At 47.4% G+C, this 19,760-nt stretch overlaps 1 protein-coding gene across 6 annotated transcripts in view; it reads right to left on the bottom strand.

The window, feature by feature from the left end:
* Positions 1 to 1,350: 1,350 nt before the first annotated feature.
* Positions 1,351 to 19,760, bottom strand: part of SLC2A10 (solute carrier family 2 member 10) — a 66,982-nt gene continuing 48,572 nt past the window's right edge. For 5 of the 6 annotated variants that reach the window (XM_037006243.2, XM_037006242.2, XM_037006241.2 and 2 more), the window contains 3 exons: positions 19,370 to 19,492; positions 15,477 to 15,612; positions 1,351 to 3,578 (listed from right to left, as the gene is read on the bottom strand). In XM_037006243.2, the coding sequence (XP_036862138.2) occupies positions 3,416 to 3,578; positions 15,477 to 15,612; positions 19,370 to 19,492 (422 nt within the window). In that variant the 3' untranslated portion in view covers positions 1,351 to 3,415. Of the gene's footprint in view, positions 3,579 to 12,250; positions 14,177 to 15,476; positions 15,613 to 19,369; positions 19,493 to 19,760 lie in introns of those variants that run through there. The other variant, XM_073236514.1, reaches the window with a different exon arrangement.

Consider the following 19,760-nt stretch of genomic DNA (forward strand, 5'->3'; position numbering starts at 1 on the left):
TACTCCATCACCTCTCTGGGACTTCCCGTTCTAGCACACTACAAATACAGCATTCTTAACCCATGGGACCAGACAATTTAACAACATGCTCACAAGCAGAGTGGAAATTGAATTGGGAGTATGTTCTGAGCAGACATCGCCTACATTTTTATTACTCCCAATATGCAAAAATCACATTAAGGCTATATTTAAAAACCTGTAATATTGCATGGAGGGTTGGTATTTCCTGGGGATCTGTTCCTACGCTTCCGTCCACCAAGGTCTGAAACTCTGAAATCACTCTCTTGGGGAGGCAACCTTTCATTCCCATTGTCTCCAGCATTTTTGGTGACACTAAAAAATTATTGGTAATTTTTTGAAGTCATGGTAACTGTATTGAGGTTAAAAATTCCTTGTTTTGGTGACATTTACAAATTGTTTACAGATGAAATGATATGATGTCTGGGGCTTGCTTGGAAATCATCCAGTGGGGTGCGGTGGGTGGGTGGGAATCAGTGAAGCCAGGTGGGCCAGGAGCTGGGGCTGAGAGGTGGGTATGCGGAGTTTAGCATACTGTTCTCTCTACCTCTGTTTGGGTTTAGAATAAAACATCTACAGAGAAATGAAAGTCCTGCTCTGGTTTCACACAGCACTGAGTGAAGTTGCAATACTTTCACTGGCTGACATAACCCTGAGGGTGAGCCAACATCATCCCTTTTCTTGTGGTCCTGACGCTTCTCCTTCTACTCATTGGCCTCCAGCCATACTGGCTTTCTTGTTCTACAACCATTCTAAGGCCTCCCACCTCAGGGCCTTTGCACGTGCATCCCCACAACGCCCCACTTGTTCTCTGGCTCACTCCTTCCACAAATCCAGGCCTCTGCTCAAACATCACCAGCTCAGTGACACCTTCCCCAGTTGCCCTATTTAAAATTCTAAACCTCTACTTAACACCCCCATCCTGTTCCTGTTTAGTTTCTCCACAGCACACAGCACCTTATACACTCTATAATCCACCAGTTATTTGTTCATTGCTCCACTAGAATGTCAGCTCCATGAGGGCAGGAGTTTCTTTTTATTTCCTGCTACATCCTCAGCAACCAGAAAAGTGACCACCACATAGTAGGTGCTTAAAAAATTCTGTTGATTGAATGAATACAGGCACAGATACAGATATTGACAGACATTTAGCATAAGGAAATACTCCCAAAGGCTTTCTGAGGGTCTCAGGATGGTGGGACCATGGGGAGCCACTATGCCCTTCTTTGTGCTGATGTATTTTATAAATGTTCTTGCACTGACTAGTAGTTACTTTTGAAATCTAAAAGAGCAAACAGTGATTTTTTAAGGTGAAATGCCAAGGATTCCTAATTTTATTAGAACAAAATTGAGTCTTTATTCTCATTTTTTTGGCACCATTGCTTTTTTTTGCACTGAGGAAGCAGAAAAGTAGAATGCCCTCCTTGGGCACAGGCTGGCGAGCCGCAGACTCCGGGGGGCAGGGGCAGCCCAGGTGGCAGGTGGGAGTGTCCTCCTTCCTTCTCTCCTTTCTCTGTGTTTGGCATCGCCATCTGCCCAGCGGTACAGAGAAGAAATACAGAAGGCACCCTTCACTGTCCCTCACTCCCCACGTCCCATCCCTCACCCACCCCTAGGGACCTTTCTCCAACTAGATCCTGAATTTGATTACATTTCTCTGTCCACTCCCAGACCTGGCCTGAGCTGTGGTCATCTCTTAGCGACTGCATCATCCCCGCCATCCAGTCGGGTCCCCAGCTGGCAGCAACCCAGCCCCAAGACAAAATGTAAGAAGCATCTCACTGCTGTGCATAACCCCCCAGAGACACCCCACTGCTCCTAAAATGAAGACTGAAGTCCCTCTGCCATGCCCACAGGACTCACTTCTCTGCTGCCCATTCTCTTCTCTTCACCAGGTGCCCCCTTCCCAATCTAGTCTTCAAATGTGCCAGGCGTGTTCCCCCTGGAAGTACTTTCTGGCAGCTCCTACTTTGCTAGACTGACTCCTTGTCATCACCCAGGTCCCAGTTTGAATGTCCCCTCCTCTGAGATGCTGTTCCCCCGACCAACACCCCCACGAGCAACTCAATACATAGGAGGAACAACCCTGGCTGTTTCCCCCTGTGACCGTCATCCAGATCTGAAATAACCCTGGGTGTCACGTGTCTCCCCAGACCGTGGTTTCCTTGCTTGTTACATTCCCCACACCATGCATGGCACAGCTTGGCACCCGGCAGAAGTTCTCAACACGTTTGCTGTTTGATTGAACACACCCACTCCACTGCCATCACTCAGTGACTAAGGATGATACGAAGAGCTTGTTAGACAACGGAAAGGTCTTCTGATATAACAATATGTGAAAATCCAGGCTACAAAATCATATGTCTGGGGCGATTACACCTGTGTCGGAAAACTAACAAAATAAAACACATAAACGACTTTGCCTGGGGAAAAACTAGGAAGAAAGTACTTACTATTCAAACTTTTAGCTTTCCCTGGAGGTGGGGATATGGGAAATTTATATTTCTTTGTTCTGGGTTTTGTGTTTTCTGCATTTTCTTTAAGGCACACCTATCTCCTTTGCAACGAAAAAGTTGTAATAAATGGAAAAGCAGCAGAGGAACTCTTGCGCCTTCTGCTGTTCATTGTCTGGTACTGCACGGAAACGTTCAGGATCAGCTTGAAGTGGGGCATTTGGGGTTGACCGGGAAGAGGTCCCAGCAAAGTTCGGAAACAGGTTTCCCCCGTATTTGAAGTGGGTGACAACAGGGATAATTACAGACTCCCCTGCCCCTGGAAATCCTTCAGTCTTCCCAATCCTATGATGAGAAGGCCCCCAGAACTCTCCTCCCACTCGCTGCCATGAACTGTAACTACAGGAGGAACAGGCGGACAGCAGAGTCAGGCTTTCTGGGCTGAAATTCCAGTCCTGACCTTTTATACCTGTGTATCCCTGGACATGTTATTTAACTGCTCTGGACGTCAGTCTCCTTATCCATATAACAGGAGAGTGGTAGGTAAATCTGGGGTTCTCAGTCTCAGCACTACTGACATTCCGGGCCAGACGAATCTGTTGGGGGGCCTTCCTGTGCACTGTAGGAAGTTTGGCAGCGCCTCCAGCCTCCACCTACTAGATGCCAGCAGCAGCCCCCTTCCTCAGTCAAGACAGCCCAGAGGGTCTCCAGATACTGCCACCTGCGCCCTGGAGGGCACAATTGCTCCTGGTTGAGAACCACCCCACTTTTGGTTTCTATTATTGCATCCCACGCCTCACGACAGTGTTCTGCTGTTAGAAGGTACTCAGAAAATGCCAACATGAATTCCTGAAGAATAATTTAGAGATTATTGGAAGGAAACCTGAGATTCCCTCCTCCCTGCCTGGGTTTCCAGCCCAGCCCGCTGCTGCCCACGTGCAAGGTCAGCTCACAATCTGGGTTCCCCCGCACATGACCCCCTGCCCTGCCTGAGCAGGCCCCAGGCTGCAGAGGTGGGATGGGCCTCCCAGGCCCCCTTCACGCCGGGCCTGTTGTCCTTGGCGCGGTCTGTGGGCCTGTACAGCGAGGAGAACGTATTCACTTAACCTAGAAAAACAAGAGCAGAAAGGGTCAGAGCCATTGTGTGAAAGCAAAGGTGGTGAAAAGATGCTGACGAACAGACCTTGGTGGGGGTGAGTAAAGGAGGCCAAACAACTTGGCTATACTGGGAGAAACCTCAGAGGTGTGGGGACACTGATACTCCCCTCAAAGGCCAGCTAGCAAAACAGATTTGCTCCATTTCTTGGCCTGTGGGCCTCCGTTTCTCAAGTGTGCAGGCAAAGCAAATACAGTGGGATCCGAATCTCCCTGGGTTCCTCCTCAGCTGGAGCAGAGGGAGCCACAAGATTGGCTCAGGAGGCACTGGTAGGCTTGGGGGTTCTGCAAGGGGTTGGAGGCATCCTTACCTCCTCAGCTTTTTGGGAGAGATCTTTCTCTCAAAGACTAGAGCTCAGGGAGCCAGAGATCAGAATAAAGGAGGCAGGTGGCTTTGGGGACCCTGTCCTGTGGAACTAGTGATGCTGCCCCTGTGGAGGTGGCCTCTGATGCCAGGTCCTGAGTGCACATTAAGGGCCAGGCACTGTGCCAACCACTTTACAAACTTTATCCCCTGGGTCCTTACAACCACCTGGTGGGTTAGCCCCCAGTAATCTATTTATTCAATTTAGCAAATATTTGTGGAGTACTTACTATGTGCATATTCACTGAGCACCTACTGTGTGCCAGGTTCTATGCTTGGCGGTAGATACACTATGATGAGAAGAGAACAGAGGCAGGGGTGGGGAGCAGCTGTTAGTCTCCTGTATTACCAGTGAGAATGCAAAACGGGCAGTCGCTCTGGACAACAGGCCGGCAGTCTCGTATTAAGTTAAAAACACACGCTTACTATAGGATCCAGCAATCCCACTCCTGGGCATGTAACCTAGAGAAATAAGAATCTATGTTCATGCGAAACCTGTATGTGAAAGTTTAGCGCAGTTTATTCATAATCGCGCCAAACTGGAAACAACCCAGATGTCCCTCACCTGGAGGATGGATAAACAATGAGATGTCCAGCCACGGACTGAAACTCGGCAATAAAAAGGAATAAACTATTGACAGAAGCAGCAGCATGGATGAATCTGAAAAGCTTTATGTGGAGCAAAAGAAGCCAATCTCACAAGACTATGTACTATACGATTCATTTCTATGACATTCTAGAAAAGGCAAAATTTCAGGGGCAGAGAACAGATCAGTGTTTCCTAGTGGGTGGGGTGGCAGGAGGGGTTGGCAAAGGCACAGATTTTTTTGAGGTGATGGAACTGTTCTGTGTCTTGATTGTGGTGGTAGTCACAGAACTCTAGGCATGTATCAAAAATTGTGGGACTGTACCACAAAAAGAGTGAATTTTACTGCATGTAGATTTTAAATAAAAAAAAATAGATATGGACCCTATGGAGGGAGGGAGGGAGCCCCCTGAATAACAGGAAGACTGTTTCAGGTGGAAGGTGAGAGCTTGCGTGGTGTGTCCGAGGAACAGCGGGGAGGTCAGTGTGGCTGGAGCAGAGTGTAGTGCAGACCAGCTGAGGTCACAAGGTACCATGGAGCCAGATCTCCAAGAGCCTTGAGACCACTATAGAATTACTCTGAGTCAGGTGGGAGCCATGGGGGTCCTGGACAGAGGAGGGACACAATGTATCTTTGTTTTACCAGGATCCCTCTGGCTGTGTGTGAAGCACAGACTGTCAGGGGTGAGGGCGGAGGCAGGCAGAGCCCAGTGAGCGGGTGACGGCCACAGTCCTGGTGGGAGCTGATGCTCTCCTGGGCTCTGGTGGTAGCAGTGGAGGTGATGAGAAGTGGTTTGACTCTGGCTGCATCTTGAAGGTGAAACCAGCAGGTTTTCAGAGAGATTGGCTATGGGTGTGAGTGAGAGCTCACAAAGACGTTGCAAGTATTTGAGGGTCAACTTCTGGAAGAGTGGAACTGTCACATACAGAGAAGGGGAAGACTGGTGGGGACACTGGTTAGAGGAGAAAGCCAGGAGATCTTTTATCATCCCCAATTTATAGATGAGAAAGCTGCGGCCCAAAGAGACTGACTCACTTGCCCAAGGTCACACAGCCAGCATGGGATGGAGATGACAGTTGAAACACATCTGCCTGGTTCCTGAGCTTTGCTCAATCTGCAGGCTCCTGCTCTAAGCTAACAGCTGAGACTAGAGCCACTCAAAATAATGTCCTATGAGCTTGCTAGAAATGCCAATCTTGGGTTCTGCCAAGGGAGCATTTCGCATATGTCTCACGTGTTCACAATAAGCCTTGTATCATCAAATGTACTGCTGGCTGCAAATGACCCATCTTTTAAAAGGAGGTTTAAACTGTAAGTTTTCTAATATATAATATAATAAGAAGTCCTGAATTTGACCATTCCAAGGTTGGTTCATCCAGCAGCTTAATTATGTCAAACATGAGGATGCGGGCCTGTGCAATTCTCTTGGTCTTTTCCTTGTGGTCACAAGTTGGCTGCTGCAGCTCCAGACATTCTGACTATGTTCAAAGTAGGACAGATGAAGAAGTTTCTCAAATGTGTCCATCTTATCACCCAGAAAAATCTTTCCCAGAAACCCCCAGGAGATATCCACTTACATTTCATTGGCCAGAACCAGGGATTATTCCCACCTATAAACCAACTGCCAGAAGGGAATGATTCAGACCAACAACAATTGACCCCCTGGGACTAGGGGTGGAGCCTCTCTCCACTGAGCACATTGCCATCTGCTCTATGCTGGAACAAAGTGGGAGTTCTCTTAGCCAGAAAGAAGGGAGAGACTTCAGGATGCATCAGACTCACTGGGCCACAAAGGCATGACCTGAAGTCTCTCTAGGAGGCAGAGGCTGCTACTTACTCCTGCCTTGACAGGCCTGGCCAAGTCCCTGGGGCTGGCACAGCCTGTGCCCTGCTGCTCCTAGAATGTGATCCAGTAAGCCACCAGGCCTCCACTGGTGATGGCAGCACCTCTCAGAGCATCTGGTGCACCCTGATGGGAAAACAAGGACTTTGAAGTTAGACACACATGGTGGCAAGACCCAGCTCTGACATCCTAGTGTCTGACATTGGGCAGGTTTTGTGTCCTTGCTGAAATCTGAATTTCCTTACTTATAAAATGTGGATAATAATAGTTACTTCATGGGTGGGAAGGGTGTCAGGGAAACCAAGGTGCTTCAGAAACATTTGTTGAATTGATGAAATTCTTGATGGAAGTTATGACTAAGGAGACATTTAAGACTAGGCATGTTTCAGATGAAATGCTTAATAATTTTCCCTTCTGGGATATGATTCCTCCTCTTTCTGTATCTGTTGGGTCTCTTGGTTGCAAGTGGAAGAAAAATAATGTCAACTGGCTTAAAATAACAAAAATGAATTTATTGACTCACATATCTAAAATGTTCATGGATGGGTCCGACTTTGGACATGAGATGCTCAAATAGTGTCATCAAGATCTGTTCTCTCTCTCTCCCCTCACTGTGCTTTCTGCCTTAGGCTCATCCTCAACCAGGCCCTCCTTGCTGGCAGCATGAAAGCAGACACAGCTCTAGGCCTAAACCCTATTACCTCAGGAATCTAGCAAAAAAGAGAGAGAGACAGAGAGAGAGAGAGTCTCTCTTGTGAGTTTCATGAGATTTAAAAATCATTCCCAAGATTGGCTTAGATTTGGCCACTCCCCCATTCTTGAACCTATTACTGTAGTGAGGAAGGTAGGGGATGGGATGCCCTTGTTGGCCAGGCAGGATATGGCCTGGGTCCCCAAGGAGAATGTCTTCAAGAACTGTAGCCTTGAGGGCGAATAGAAGTGAACAGTGTCCAAACAACAGATGTTCATTTCTGCTGTTGCATCCGTCACAGCAAAGTCTAGTGGACACGCTGCCTTGCATGAGTGATACTGTCAGAAAAGGGCAAGAGAATTAAAAGAAATGTACCAGTTTTCCATATTGGACTTGATGCAGGCTGGAGGTGAGCTGCCAAAGCTGCAAGGCAGGGCAGGGAGGGAGAAGTAGAACCCAAATACCCAAGCAAGTACTGGAGGAATAAATTAATACAAGGGGATGTGAGAATGGGACTTCTTCTACCTCCAGGTTGCAGAAGCTCCAAAGGCCAAGAGTAACCCAAACAGCAGCAAAGCCTCTTCCTTCCATCTACATATGAATTGCAAAGGGTTAAAATTGGTTTTGAGACCCTGAGCTCAGTTCCTACCTTGAGGAGGTTGGAGACGCTGAAAGAGAGGACTGGTTTTGGGGAGACACGGCTTTGGAAAAACTGGATGGAGTGCTGTGGCATTTCCTAGCTGCCAGCACCCCCAGCTGGGAGAGAAAGGCATTCCAAGTCTTGACCTAAAGCCAAGTCAGATAGATGTAGGGGAACTACCTGGAGAGTTTGCCGTCTCCTGGACAAAGCAGTGGCAGACCCAGCCCTAGAAACGTCTACAGGTTCCGAGACTGTGCTTGCTCAGCCCCTGCAGGATGATGGATTCCTGCCAGCTGCAACAGGAGGTGGCTCTAGAGGGGGTCAAATGTGTGAGTTTCTTCCAGAGACTGGTTCTGAATAGAAACAGGTGGCCTGGGATCGCTTGAGATTTCCAGTGAGAAGACAGCCTGGAAATGTGTGGGATCCAAGTGAAGGGACCAGAACGTGGGATGCCAAGGGTCTGCAGGAAAAACTGGAGGTGCCCAGTCAGAGGAGCAGCATCACCTGCATCCGAGGAAGCTCATTCAGAGGTTCTCAGTGGTGGTAGTGGGGAGAGGGAATTGCCAAGAACCACCCCCCCACAATGCACACACATACACCCTAATAAGAGAACAAAGGGGCTACAAACATCCATTGAGCCCAGAAAGCACGATGTCATATCCTAACAGCACCAGCCAAGTGAGACCTTCACACCCCTTGTCTCTTTGGAGTCAGGCTGGGGGTTGGGGAGAAGAAGTAAGTGTTGGGGAGGGGAAAGGTGTGACGTGAATGAAGTTCAGAGTTTTGAACGGGCGACATTTTAATTACTGAATTTAGATTGTTTTTACACTTGGAAGTGACCAGAAGACATTGTAATGTTGCTCATCATCATAATATTATGTATTATCTAAGAGTGAGCAAGGAAAGCTATGGGAACTGCCCAGCAGATCATGCGGGGCCACGTAAAGAAATTTCCCACCAGGTGTGTTTGAAGGGGTGACAGTGGTGGGGAAATAGAGTTGATGAATGCACCTTCTTTCAATATACCCGAATGTACAAGCCCCACAAGCAAGCTCTAAGATGCAGTGAGGGCAGGCGGGTGGTAGTTCTTGGTTTCCCACACTGTATGGAATGAGGCTTCAGTTCAGGTCATGGAAAGGGTTACCCTAGAAGGCTGGAAATCTCAGGTGCTAACGTGGGAGTTACATTGCAATTGCCTTCAAAATTTAACCTGTGATGGAATCAGAAAAGTTGGTGTGGCCATTGATGCTGCAATGTGAAAAAGCTTTAAAACCTTGAAGTTGTTGGTGAAGAAGGCAATGAAGAGTTTCTTTGGAGCAAAAATCTTCTATCTCCTGCTACAGAGCTACCTGATCTGGTTTCAGCTCTCAAGAATGAAGTGGGAACTTATTTTGTGCCAGGTGCTGTGCAGGGACACTCCAGGGAGAAGACCATGAACCCTGGCGTCCACGTGCAGGGTAGCTGCCAAATCCTCCCACCTCGTGAGTTCACATCTGATTGAGAGATGGCCTCAGAGAAAGCTTTTTGGATCACATCTCAGTAACCACCGTCTCAGCCTGTCAAACCTAGAGATTTAGGATGGCATTGGACCCCAAATCTGGAAAAATTTAGCAACTTCACAGTGCCAAATCCAGGGAGAAAATATGCACATAGAGAAACCAGAAAGGCATAGATTGATGGGGAGAAAGAAAGAAAGAAAATGAAAACACTCTGCTTCCAATGGCAGAATCGGTCTTTGCCAGGAAAACTGGAATGTTGACTTGGTATGCACGTAATTCAATTTTCTACACACCAGAAATAAAGGAAAAGCCAGACACTGCTGCTGATACAATTTTTAACATTGGCAAAGGCAACATGTGTGTGAACTCAGCCTCACGTGAAATACTTGATAATCTAAAAAGGTAAATGCCACAATGTTGTACATACAGTATGTGATGATACACAGATGTGAAGATACCTACCCAGATATCTATCTTCATTTCTAACTAGCTTGGTTTATCATCATAGACACAAGATTAGAAAAATATACACCAAAATATTGTTAGTAACTGTAAGGCATGGGCAGTTTCTATTTCTGAACTTTATATGTCTTGCAAGTTCTAAAGTAAAAAACAGTTTTAAATAATTTTTTAACCTGACTAGTCCCTTCATTATAGAATCAAGACACATGTGCCTGAACTCATATGAAGGCACACACAGCATAGAATTCTAAATGGGGAGCTGTTCTTTTTTCCCATCTTTCCAACACCCTAGCACCCCTTTGCTTGAGATAACTGCTGTTAGAATTTTCTTCCTTCCTTCGTCCCTTCCTCCCTCCCTCCCTCTCTCTTCCTCTCCTTTCTCTCTCTTCTCTTTCTTTTCTCCCTTTCTTTTCTCTTTCCTTTCTTTCTCCCTTCTCTCCCTATTAATTTCTTTTTACCAGGAATGAAAAGCTGGGAGGGGACTGTAACAGCAAACCAGAGTCAAGCCACATCTAATGAGCTGCTGCCATGCCCCACCTTGTGGCTGGACGTGAGAATGCAGGCCAAGCGCGGCTGGATCTTCAAGACAAGGCAGACAGTTACAGGTGAAGTATCCCAAATTTCAAAATTTGGCAACTAACCCAAAATTTTTTAAAGCAAAGTCTAGGCCAAATAAAATACACTTAAGGGCCAGTTTATAGAGAATTGAGGCCTCTGCTTGAAGAAATAAACGTAGAGTGATGTTTCTTAAATTACCAACCCTAAGCAATGTCTAGTGATAAGAGAGATGAGGAATTTTGTTCACATACGTTCCCTCCACTGCCTTCTTCCTTTCACTTTATTGTTTTTATAAATTATATTATTGTTTATTCTACCAGTGACCTTTAGGACTTTATATATTTACACTCCATCTCTAAAGTTTTATAAACATTTTACAGCATCTAAATGTAAGAGAAAGAAAACATCTTTCTTCGGTGCTGATAATTATCCTTTATTATGCATTTTCAACATTCCAGGTGCTTTACATTCACTCTCCATCCATTTATTCTTTCAACAAATATTTATTGAATGTTTATTTATGTGCCAGACACTGTTCTAGACATGCAGAATTCAGTGGTAAACAATGCAGATAAAACGCCCTGCCTTTGTGAAATTTATATTCTAGCAGGGGATCCTTCCCTTTGAGGTCAAAACTAAAGTTCCCCAAGTGCAGGGGATGTAGGATGCCACGTGGATGTGGAGGTAGTACTGGTGGCTTGCTGGCCCTGCCTGTAGTACAGGACCAGGGTGCAAAAGGTGACCCTTAGCATGTGCTCTTGGAATGGGCATATGGCCAGAGCAAGTCACAGTTCAGCGATGAGATTTGACTTAATCTGGCACAATGTAAGTCAGCCCCTGGGGCCTCTCTCTCTTGGGGTTGTCAAGCCAGTAGGATGCCACCTTCAAGCTGCTGAGGCAAACCTTGTGTGAGGAACCCATCCTTCAAAAAAGGTACCACAGCAGAAAGCAAAGGCAGTAGATGGAGAGAGTCAGATTTCTGGTGATATTATTTGAGTCCCCCAGATCCAGCCATGCCTGCAGTCCACCACTGGACTCTCTGTGAACTGATAAATTCCCTTTTTGCTTATGACTATTTGTATTGGGTTTCTGTCACAATGAAGAAAACTGACGTCAGATGAGAAAGCTTTGAAACTAGGAAGGAAATAGGAAGGGCATTCCAGGTGGGAGGTCCTATCTGAAAAAAGCAACCTCAGACCAAGCCTCCCAGGGCTTCAGGAAAAGGACTGGATCTCCCATACACATAGGACCAATCCCTCCATTTCCTGCCTATCTATTCCTGCTTGGGCATATCCTGATCATCCTCTTTTCCCAGCCTGCTTCCACCCTTTATGCTCCCAGGATCTCTAATGCTTGCCCCTACTAATACCAACAGATTAGTAGGAAGAAAGAGTGCAGGCATCGATAGAAATGGTCTCCACCCCACACTTTGCACTGGCTCCCCCAAACTCACCCTGGCATGAACATTTGCCATTATCTGGGGCAGCCAGCATCTCTGGGCACTTTCCTATGTTTGAAGTACCTTCTGTCTTACGGAGCCTCTGCCTTCCCCAGGTAGAGGACAGAACTGTGTTTTCCCAGCATCCCTTGCAGCTAGGATGCAGTTATGTGATGTTCCATGAATCGAAGTTAACCATGCAAGTATTTGAATGAAGAACTGGCGATGCAGAGAAGCAGGGGCAGTGCATGGCAGGCTCTGGCAGGGGCATCTGGCTCACAGAGGCACCATGGGCAGGGGACCCAGCAGTGGCATCCACTGCCCAGGCACAGCTGCATTGTCTCTGTCCCAGATGGCAGCGCAGGGTCTCCACCAGGCAGTCTTGCTGTTTGGGCCACTGTTCCTGGCTCAAAACTTCTAAGCCTGATTCTCTGCCTCCCTTCTCCCAGAAACTCCATGAATTATATAATATCTTTCAGTAACTTATTTTGTTTGCCCCTGAGAATCTTGACTGGTGCATACCTGAGCACACTCAAATTGCATCATTTAGAGGAAAGTTTAATAAAGGCTTTATTTACAAAGTTGCACGCAGGACCAAAGAAACCACAAGGAATAGTGCTGTGCTTAACTGAGGGAGTATGACCACTATTAGTCTTGATGGGACAACAGTGGAAGGAATTCCTGAACCCAGAGAGAGAGGCTGTAGGGAGGGCGCCTGCTGAGAAGAGCTGTGACCTGCGAGCCGGGGAAGAAAGATTCCTTTGCAGTCTCCTCCCTCCCTACGACTGTTGGTCCTTCTAACCCAACCAGAAGCCAGAAGCTCGAGGCAGCCCCCCAACGGAGCACAGATGATAGTAAAATGTAGTAAATAAGGAAGTGATGAAATTCTAGTATTCATTACCTTTGTTTTTAGTATAATTTAAGTGTGTTCAAATAATTTAATTTCTTTTAATGGCTGTTTAACAACCAGCTTGCAAAAACCCTGAAAATTTAACAATCAGCTCTCACAAGCCAGTAGGAGCTGATGCCAGCACACCTCTGAGTATCGGGAAAGCAACTCGAAACAAGGAAGGGGAGAAGTGGAGGGGCCAGAGGCCAGTGGAGGCTGTGCCAGCCCCCGCACGAGCCGGCACGCGTGGCAAGGCATCATCCTGTGCTATGCCAGCGCCTGGATGGGCTTCAGCTCTTCACTCTGCTCGGCCTCCCAGAACTCCTTCTTGCTAGTCCCTTCCTTTAGTGACCTCTGGCCTGAGCTGCTTGCTCCATCTCCACTGGACTCGCCCATCAGGGGATGACCCTTTACAATGTCCCTAAGGTAGGGACCTGAGTAACTGAGGTCAAACAGAAATCCACCCCTCACTCTGTGACTCGCTGAATGGGACCATCTGAAGACCCTCCTGAAGGAAGATGGGGATTGGATACACCCCCAGGGGACATACTCATCCCCATGGTGCAGATGCAGAAACTGAGGCTGTGGGAATTGCTAATGACCCAGGGTCAACGCCTGCCCCCACAACCAGCCTCCAAACCCATCTCCTTTCTGCAAAACCCTCCTGCACTATCCAGGGGACAGCTCCTGGAGCTTGTTACGTGCACTGTGACAGCTCTTGGAGGTTAGTGAACACAACTCTAGAGTTCTATTCACCTTTCCTGTAATTAAAACATATTTCCTCTGAGGAGGTGACTAGCAACTTGGGAACAGGGCCTATGCTGACGATTTGTTGTATACACAGCATTTAGAATTTCAGCTCACTGGCGTCAGAAGAGGTCTTAAGAACTACCTGGTTCAGGTTCCCCATTGTCCATGTGGGGGAACCTGAGGCTCATGGCCATACAGCACTGACACCAGCAGAACCAGGACTGGAACTCAGACTGTATCAACCAGTCTCAGTTGCTGGTGAATGAAATATTCTAGATGAGAGAATTAGAGGGTTGAACAAAACAGGTCCAAGAGCCCAAATGCAGGCATCCCCCTCACCAAAAACGTCCCAGCCAGATGGAAAAAGAGAGCAGACTACAGTATCCTCAGCTGGACTTAGGGGGGACGCCAGAAGAGACTTGCTGCCAGAGGTTGGAACCCTCGAGAGTCTTTAAGAAGGCCCATGGGGCACAGAGATGCCATGAGATGTTGGCATAATTGTCGATACTGCAGAGACGTGCAGAGCCAATGGGGGACTCAGGCAAGCAGCAGGTCCTCAGGAGCCCTCAGAGCCTGAGTTTCAAAATGAAGACTTCTGGGTTCTCAGGCTTTCAGTCGTTTCACCCCACAAAAAAGACCCCATCTGGAGCTGGGGCAACTCTTGAAGGACCACCTAGAGCTCTGGGGCCCAGGCAAGCAGGAAGCTGGAGGCTGTCTGCTAAAGCCACGGTTCCAGCATGTTCCAGGAAGAGGGACTCCTCAGGAGGCCACAGAGACCTCGACGCGGCTGTACTGCGGGCCCTGCCTGTGACTAAAGCTCACAGCGAACCTAGAGTGAGTCAAGCAGAGTGATGGGGTCAGAGGGTGGCAGGGCCTAGGGACCTTCCCCGGGGAGAGGGCAGCGGACCATCCCCTCCAGCCCCACCCCGCTCCAGCCCCAACTCCTCCCCTGACCCTTCTGCTTCCTGCCTTATTCCTCTTCCGCACAACCTACTGCTCTTCTCTGGTCTGTGTCCCCTCACTGCCCCTATGGCTTGTTCTCCTCGTCACAGATGGAGTGATCTTTTTAAACACAAAGATGAGCTTCTGTCATGTCCATGCTTAGCAGGAGCCCCTCATCACGCTAATCCTACCATCCAGGGCCCCTCTGTGGCCAGCCTCTGCCTCATCACCTCCCTCCACTTCATTTGCTCACCACACCCCAACCCCACGAGCCTCCTCTTTTCAAAACACCCCGCTTGTCCCCACCGCAGGGCCTCTGTTCTTGCTGTTCCCTGCATCTAGTGCACTTCCTCCCAGGTCTCCAGATTGCTTTTTCTCATCATTTGGGTCTCACTCAATTGCTTCCTCCTCCAAGAAGCCTCCCTTGATCATCCCTTCCCCCATTCAGTAGAGATAGGGTCATTGACGACCTGTAAGGCTCACCTCTTCAGAGAGGCCTTCCCTCTCTGACCACCCACTCTAAATCAGCCGTAACACCCTGCCTCTCTGGCCTACTCCTTGCCAATCAGGCTTTCTCAGCATAATGTGCTGTTTCATTTTCTTCCAACTACATACCACTAGCTGAAACACTCTTGTTGATGCATTTGTTGGCTTGTTTATTTTATCCCCCTCTTCCACTAGAATGGATGCTCCATGAGGATGAGACCTTTCCCACCTTATTCTCAGTCACATTTCCTAAGGCCTGGAACAGTGCCTGACACTTAGCAGAGACTTAATAAACACCCATTGAATGAGTGAGATAAGCCCACTGTTCTTTGTGTGCAATTTTAAAAGCCACAGTTATCATATTTTGTTTCTCCAAGCTTCTATGACTCTAAGATTCTGTGGTTTTAAGGTTCTACTATTCTACCCTCGTGTGATTCCATAACTTCATGATTCTAAAATTCCTGTGAGCTGGGCCTTAAAGTCATGAAACACCGCTGTAGGAAGACCCGAAACAACTCGAGGAACACAGCTCATGTATGAAGACAGGACAGAGCTCACAGTGTCCAGGCAGTAAGAGAGACAGGAAGAGAAGAAAAGCGCTTTCTTGCAAAGGGGAAGTATAAGGACTAAAATCTTGAAGCAAAGTGCTCCGAGTTTGATGCAACTCTTCCCCCAGTCCCCCCAACCCTGGCCCTCCTTACCGTCGCCTCTGGAATTGCTGGTCTATCTCTGCCAATGACTGGCCTTTGGTTTCAGGCACAAAGAAATAGATGAAGGCCAGGCCAAGGACAGCGGTCAGGCCATAGAGCAGGAAGGTCCAGGACAAGCCAATGGTGCCTACAAACAGAGGGGTGGCAGTATGGGTGGGGGCGTGGCCTGGGCCTGCTGGCTGGTTCCAGGTGGAGCACTGAAGATCAGTTCACTCAAAGCAAGTTCTCCAGACGATGGATTTGCAAGATGTCCAACAACCTGTCAGATAAGTACCTTAAAGCACAAGTAGGACTGGTCGTCCCAGAGGCAGGCAAAGGGCCAGGGCCCAATACAGATGAAGGCATCTTGCCCAGATGGAAAAGGCCACTCGCCCACATCTGAAACACTAACCAGTGTGCTGGAAATCTGAAAATGTGAGCGAAGGGAAGAAGACAGTCACCTCAGCCGCAAACCAGCTGTAGGACACAATCTTGGCAAAGCCCAGCTCTAAGGAAAATCCTCATAAATTCCATGAATTGGTTATTTGGTGCACTGCACCTTCAGGGAATTGAATTTGAGACAGTTTGGCCTGTGTCTGACAGGCCTGGGAGAGAGGGCAGAAGCCTCGGCTCCCAGCTCCTCCCTCTTCCTGGAGCCTCAGGTGGGGGCCAGGGTCTCAGGGCCAGCAGCCAGGAACCCCAGGATGACCCTGACTTCTTTGAAGCCAGTCAGCCTAAGACAGAGAAAGGAGGCTGGGAAGAAAGGGACTTAGTTGTGGGAGAAGCAGAAATCACATTTCAGCTGCCATGACCGTTCTCACCTGTCACGGCTCTGGCCATACCTCACCCCAGCACCTCCCCTGACCAGCTTGGCCTCCACTTAATCCTTATACCAGCAGGGAGAGAGCTGGGCTGGGGGTCAGGATCTCTGGGTTCTACTCTTCTCACTACCTGGCTGGACTTGGAAAGGATGTATTTCCCCATCTGTGAAATGGGGATGATAAGGATATGATATAATTTTATACACCCCCCTCCCTTCCATCTTCCTCTTACTCACTCATTCATTCCACATAAAGGGAATGTTGAGGATTGAGGTTGTGGGAAGAAGCTTGGATTCCCTAAGATGGGGGGTGGAAGATAGGCATGGTGGGCAGGTTCTTCCACCAGTGTTTCCCACAGGCCCCCAGGGTGGCTATGCCTTTGAGGAAGAAATGCCAGGTGCAGGAGATGGGAAACTAACAGCCCTCGGAACTGCACCTTGGAGCCCACAGTGTAGGATCTGGGCCTGCTTTGGCCCTGATGACCAGTGGCTTTGGACCAGAGCATCTCAGTATCTGAGACCCTCTCTCTGCTCTCAGGTAAGTTCTCTCCAGTGCTGGTGTAGACTGTCACCTGTTATTGCACCTGGAGAATTTCACAGTGTGTCTGAGGTTTTAGGATGTTGTCAGACACTTCTATGGAGCTTCTGCACAGAGCTTTATCTGACAAATAGTTCTACTGTAAGTAGGAAAAGATTTAGAACTCCTGAGCTTCAGAGTGGAGGCTTTAGGCTACAGAGGAGAGAACAGAATGGACTTCTCTTGGGGAAGGAGGGTCAAAGCCCCAGACTCAGGTCTCCATACGGCCCCATCTACCCATCTGGAGTTTGTCCTCCTTCCCCACCACACCAAACAGAGATGGCTTGTGGAGGGAGAACTGGATGTTCCAGTTCTTCCCTTCCTTTAGACTTGACTCCCAAGTGGTCAATAAAGCCAGCCCATGGGGGGTATCGTGCTTCCTGAATTCAAGCTATGCCACAAAGCTATAGTGATTAAAACTGTATGGTACTGGTGCAAGAATAGACACATAGATCAATGGAACAGAATAGAGAGCCCAGAAATAAATGCATACATATAAGATCAATGAATATATGACAAGAATATGCAATGGAGAAAGGCAGTCTCTTCAATAAATCTTGTTAGGATAACTAGACATCTACGTGCAAGAGAATGAAATTACACCACATATAAAAGTAAACTCCAACTGGATTAAAGCCTAAATAAGACATGAAACCATAAAACTCTCAGAAGAAAACATAGGTAGGAGTCCCTTGAATATCAGCACAAGTAATTTTTTTCTGTATACATCTCCCAGAGCAAGGGAAACAAAAGCAAAAATAAGTAAGTGGGACCACACCAACCAAAAAGCTTTTGCACAGCAAAGGAAACCAACAAAATGAAAAAGTAACTTACCAAATGGGAAAATTTATCTGCAAATGATATTTCTGATAAGGGACTAATATCTGGAATATATAAAGAACTCATAAAACTCAACATCAAAAAAACCCAAATAATCCAGTTAAAAAATGGGCAGAGGACCTAACAGACATTTTCCCAAAGAAGACATGCAGATGACCAACAGGCACATGAAAAGATGCTCTCACATCACTAATCATTAGGGAAATGCAAATCAAAACCACAATGAGATATCATCTCACACCAGAATGACTACTATCCAAAAGACAAGAAATAACAAGTTTTGGCAAGGAGGTAGAGAAGAGGCTCCTACACTCTTGGTGGGAATGTTAATTGCTCCAGCCACTGTGGGAAACAGTATGGAGGGTCCTCAGAAAACTGAAAATAGAGATACCATAGGACCCAGCAAGTCCACTTCTGGGAATTTGCCTGAAGAAAACAAAATCACTAATTTGAACAGATAAACTCACACCTATGTTTATTGCAGCATTATTTACAATAGCCAAGATATAGAAGCAACCAAAGTGTCCATGAAAAGACGAATGGATAAAGAAGATGTGGTACATATACACAATAGAGTATTACTCAGCCATTAAAAAAGAAGGAAATCTTGCCATTTGTGACAGTGTGGATGACCTAGATAGTATCATGCTAAGTGAAATAAGTCACACAGAGAAAGACAAATACCATATTTCACTTATATGTGGAATCTAATAAACAAAACAAACAAAATAGATCCATAAATACTGACAACAAACTGTTGGTTATCATGGGGAGGGGGTCAGGAGATTGGTGAAATAGGTGAAGGGGATAAAGAGGTAAAAACTTCAAATTATAAAATAAATTAGTCATAGGAATGGAAGTACAGCATGGAGAATTTAACCAAAAATTTTGTAGTATCTTGGTATGGTAGTCGGGGGGTAACTACACTTCCTGGGGTGAGCATTTAGAAATGTACGTAATTACTGAGTCTCTATGATATACATCTGAAACCAATATAATATTGTATATCAACTATATTCCCATAAAAGAAAAACAGCCTACTCATTGACAATGAGGTAGAAGCCTCTGTTGTCTTTATCTCCCAGCCCCTCCTCCCCTTTTTCCTGATACTAGCACCCCTATTTTCCTTTGGGGAACTATCCTCCACCCTTTGGTCCATGTGGTTGGATGAGGCTGTCCCCACCTCCTACCTCCCAGGTGGATATGTGCCCCAGGCCTGGGCATCAGACCTGTCAGCCCTCCAGCCACAATGATTCAGGGATAGGCATGTCATCTTGCAGAACCATGAGAGTCAGTCCCTATACTTGGACAAGAGCCACTGGGAAAGAAATGCTCTCCTTCTGCAGGGCTGCCATGCTGAAGAGGTCCAAGGCAGCCCTCTTTGCCACTGTGGGGCAGGTTGACAGACAGACAGAAAGATGGCCAACAGTTTTGTTAGAGCTTGTGGATCAGCCCTGCTGGAAGCCAGCTAACCTCCTCTTTCCAGTGACTTATGACAAATATTTCCCTTTTTGTTCACAAACTGGTTTACATGGATTTTTTTTATATAAGTATGTACTTATATCTACACTTATAACTCTGCAAATACAGAAGCCCCGGCTCTGTCTGAAGGCAACTGTTCCTGGATCAAGAAAGATCTGGGCCAAGGAATTAGGTCCAAGGACTCACCAAGGAGGTCGAGGAAGGAGAGGCTGATGAAGAGGTTGGCGGCCCAGTTGAAGCTGTTGCAGAAAGCAAAGGCTCTCCCCCGGATCTCCGCAGGGTAGATCTCGCTGAGGACAAGCCAGGTCACTAGGACAGGAGAGCAGGGAGGGCTCCTAGGCGGCAGCCGGGACTGGCCTGGGCCCCGGCACCCATGGTCTAGTGGGCAGCCCCCTAGCAATGGGATTCTAGCAGAACGTCAGGCTCCTGACACCCACTTCTCCCGGGCTGCTTTCCCTACCCTGCTTTAAGAATCATTTTAGGGGGATGAACAGACACCCAATTCATTGAATTGCTTTCAGGTAAAACCTTTTGAGTGAGCTATCCAGAGCAAATTAGGTTTTACCTGGCCTGAAAC

This window comes from Manis javanica, chromosome 5 (assembly GCF_040802235.1).
Source record: "Manis javanica isolate MJ-LG chromosome 5, MJ_LKY, whole genome shotgun sequence".
NCBI lineage: Eukaryota > Metazoa > Chordata > Mammalia > Pholidota > Manidae > Manis > Manis javanica.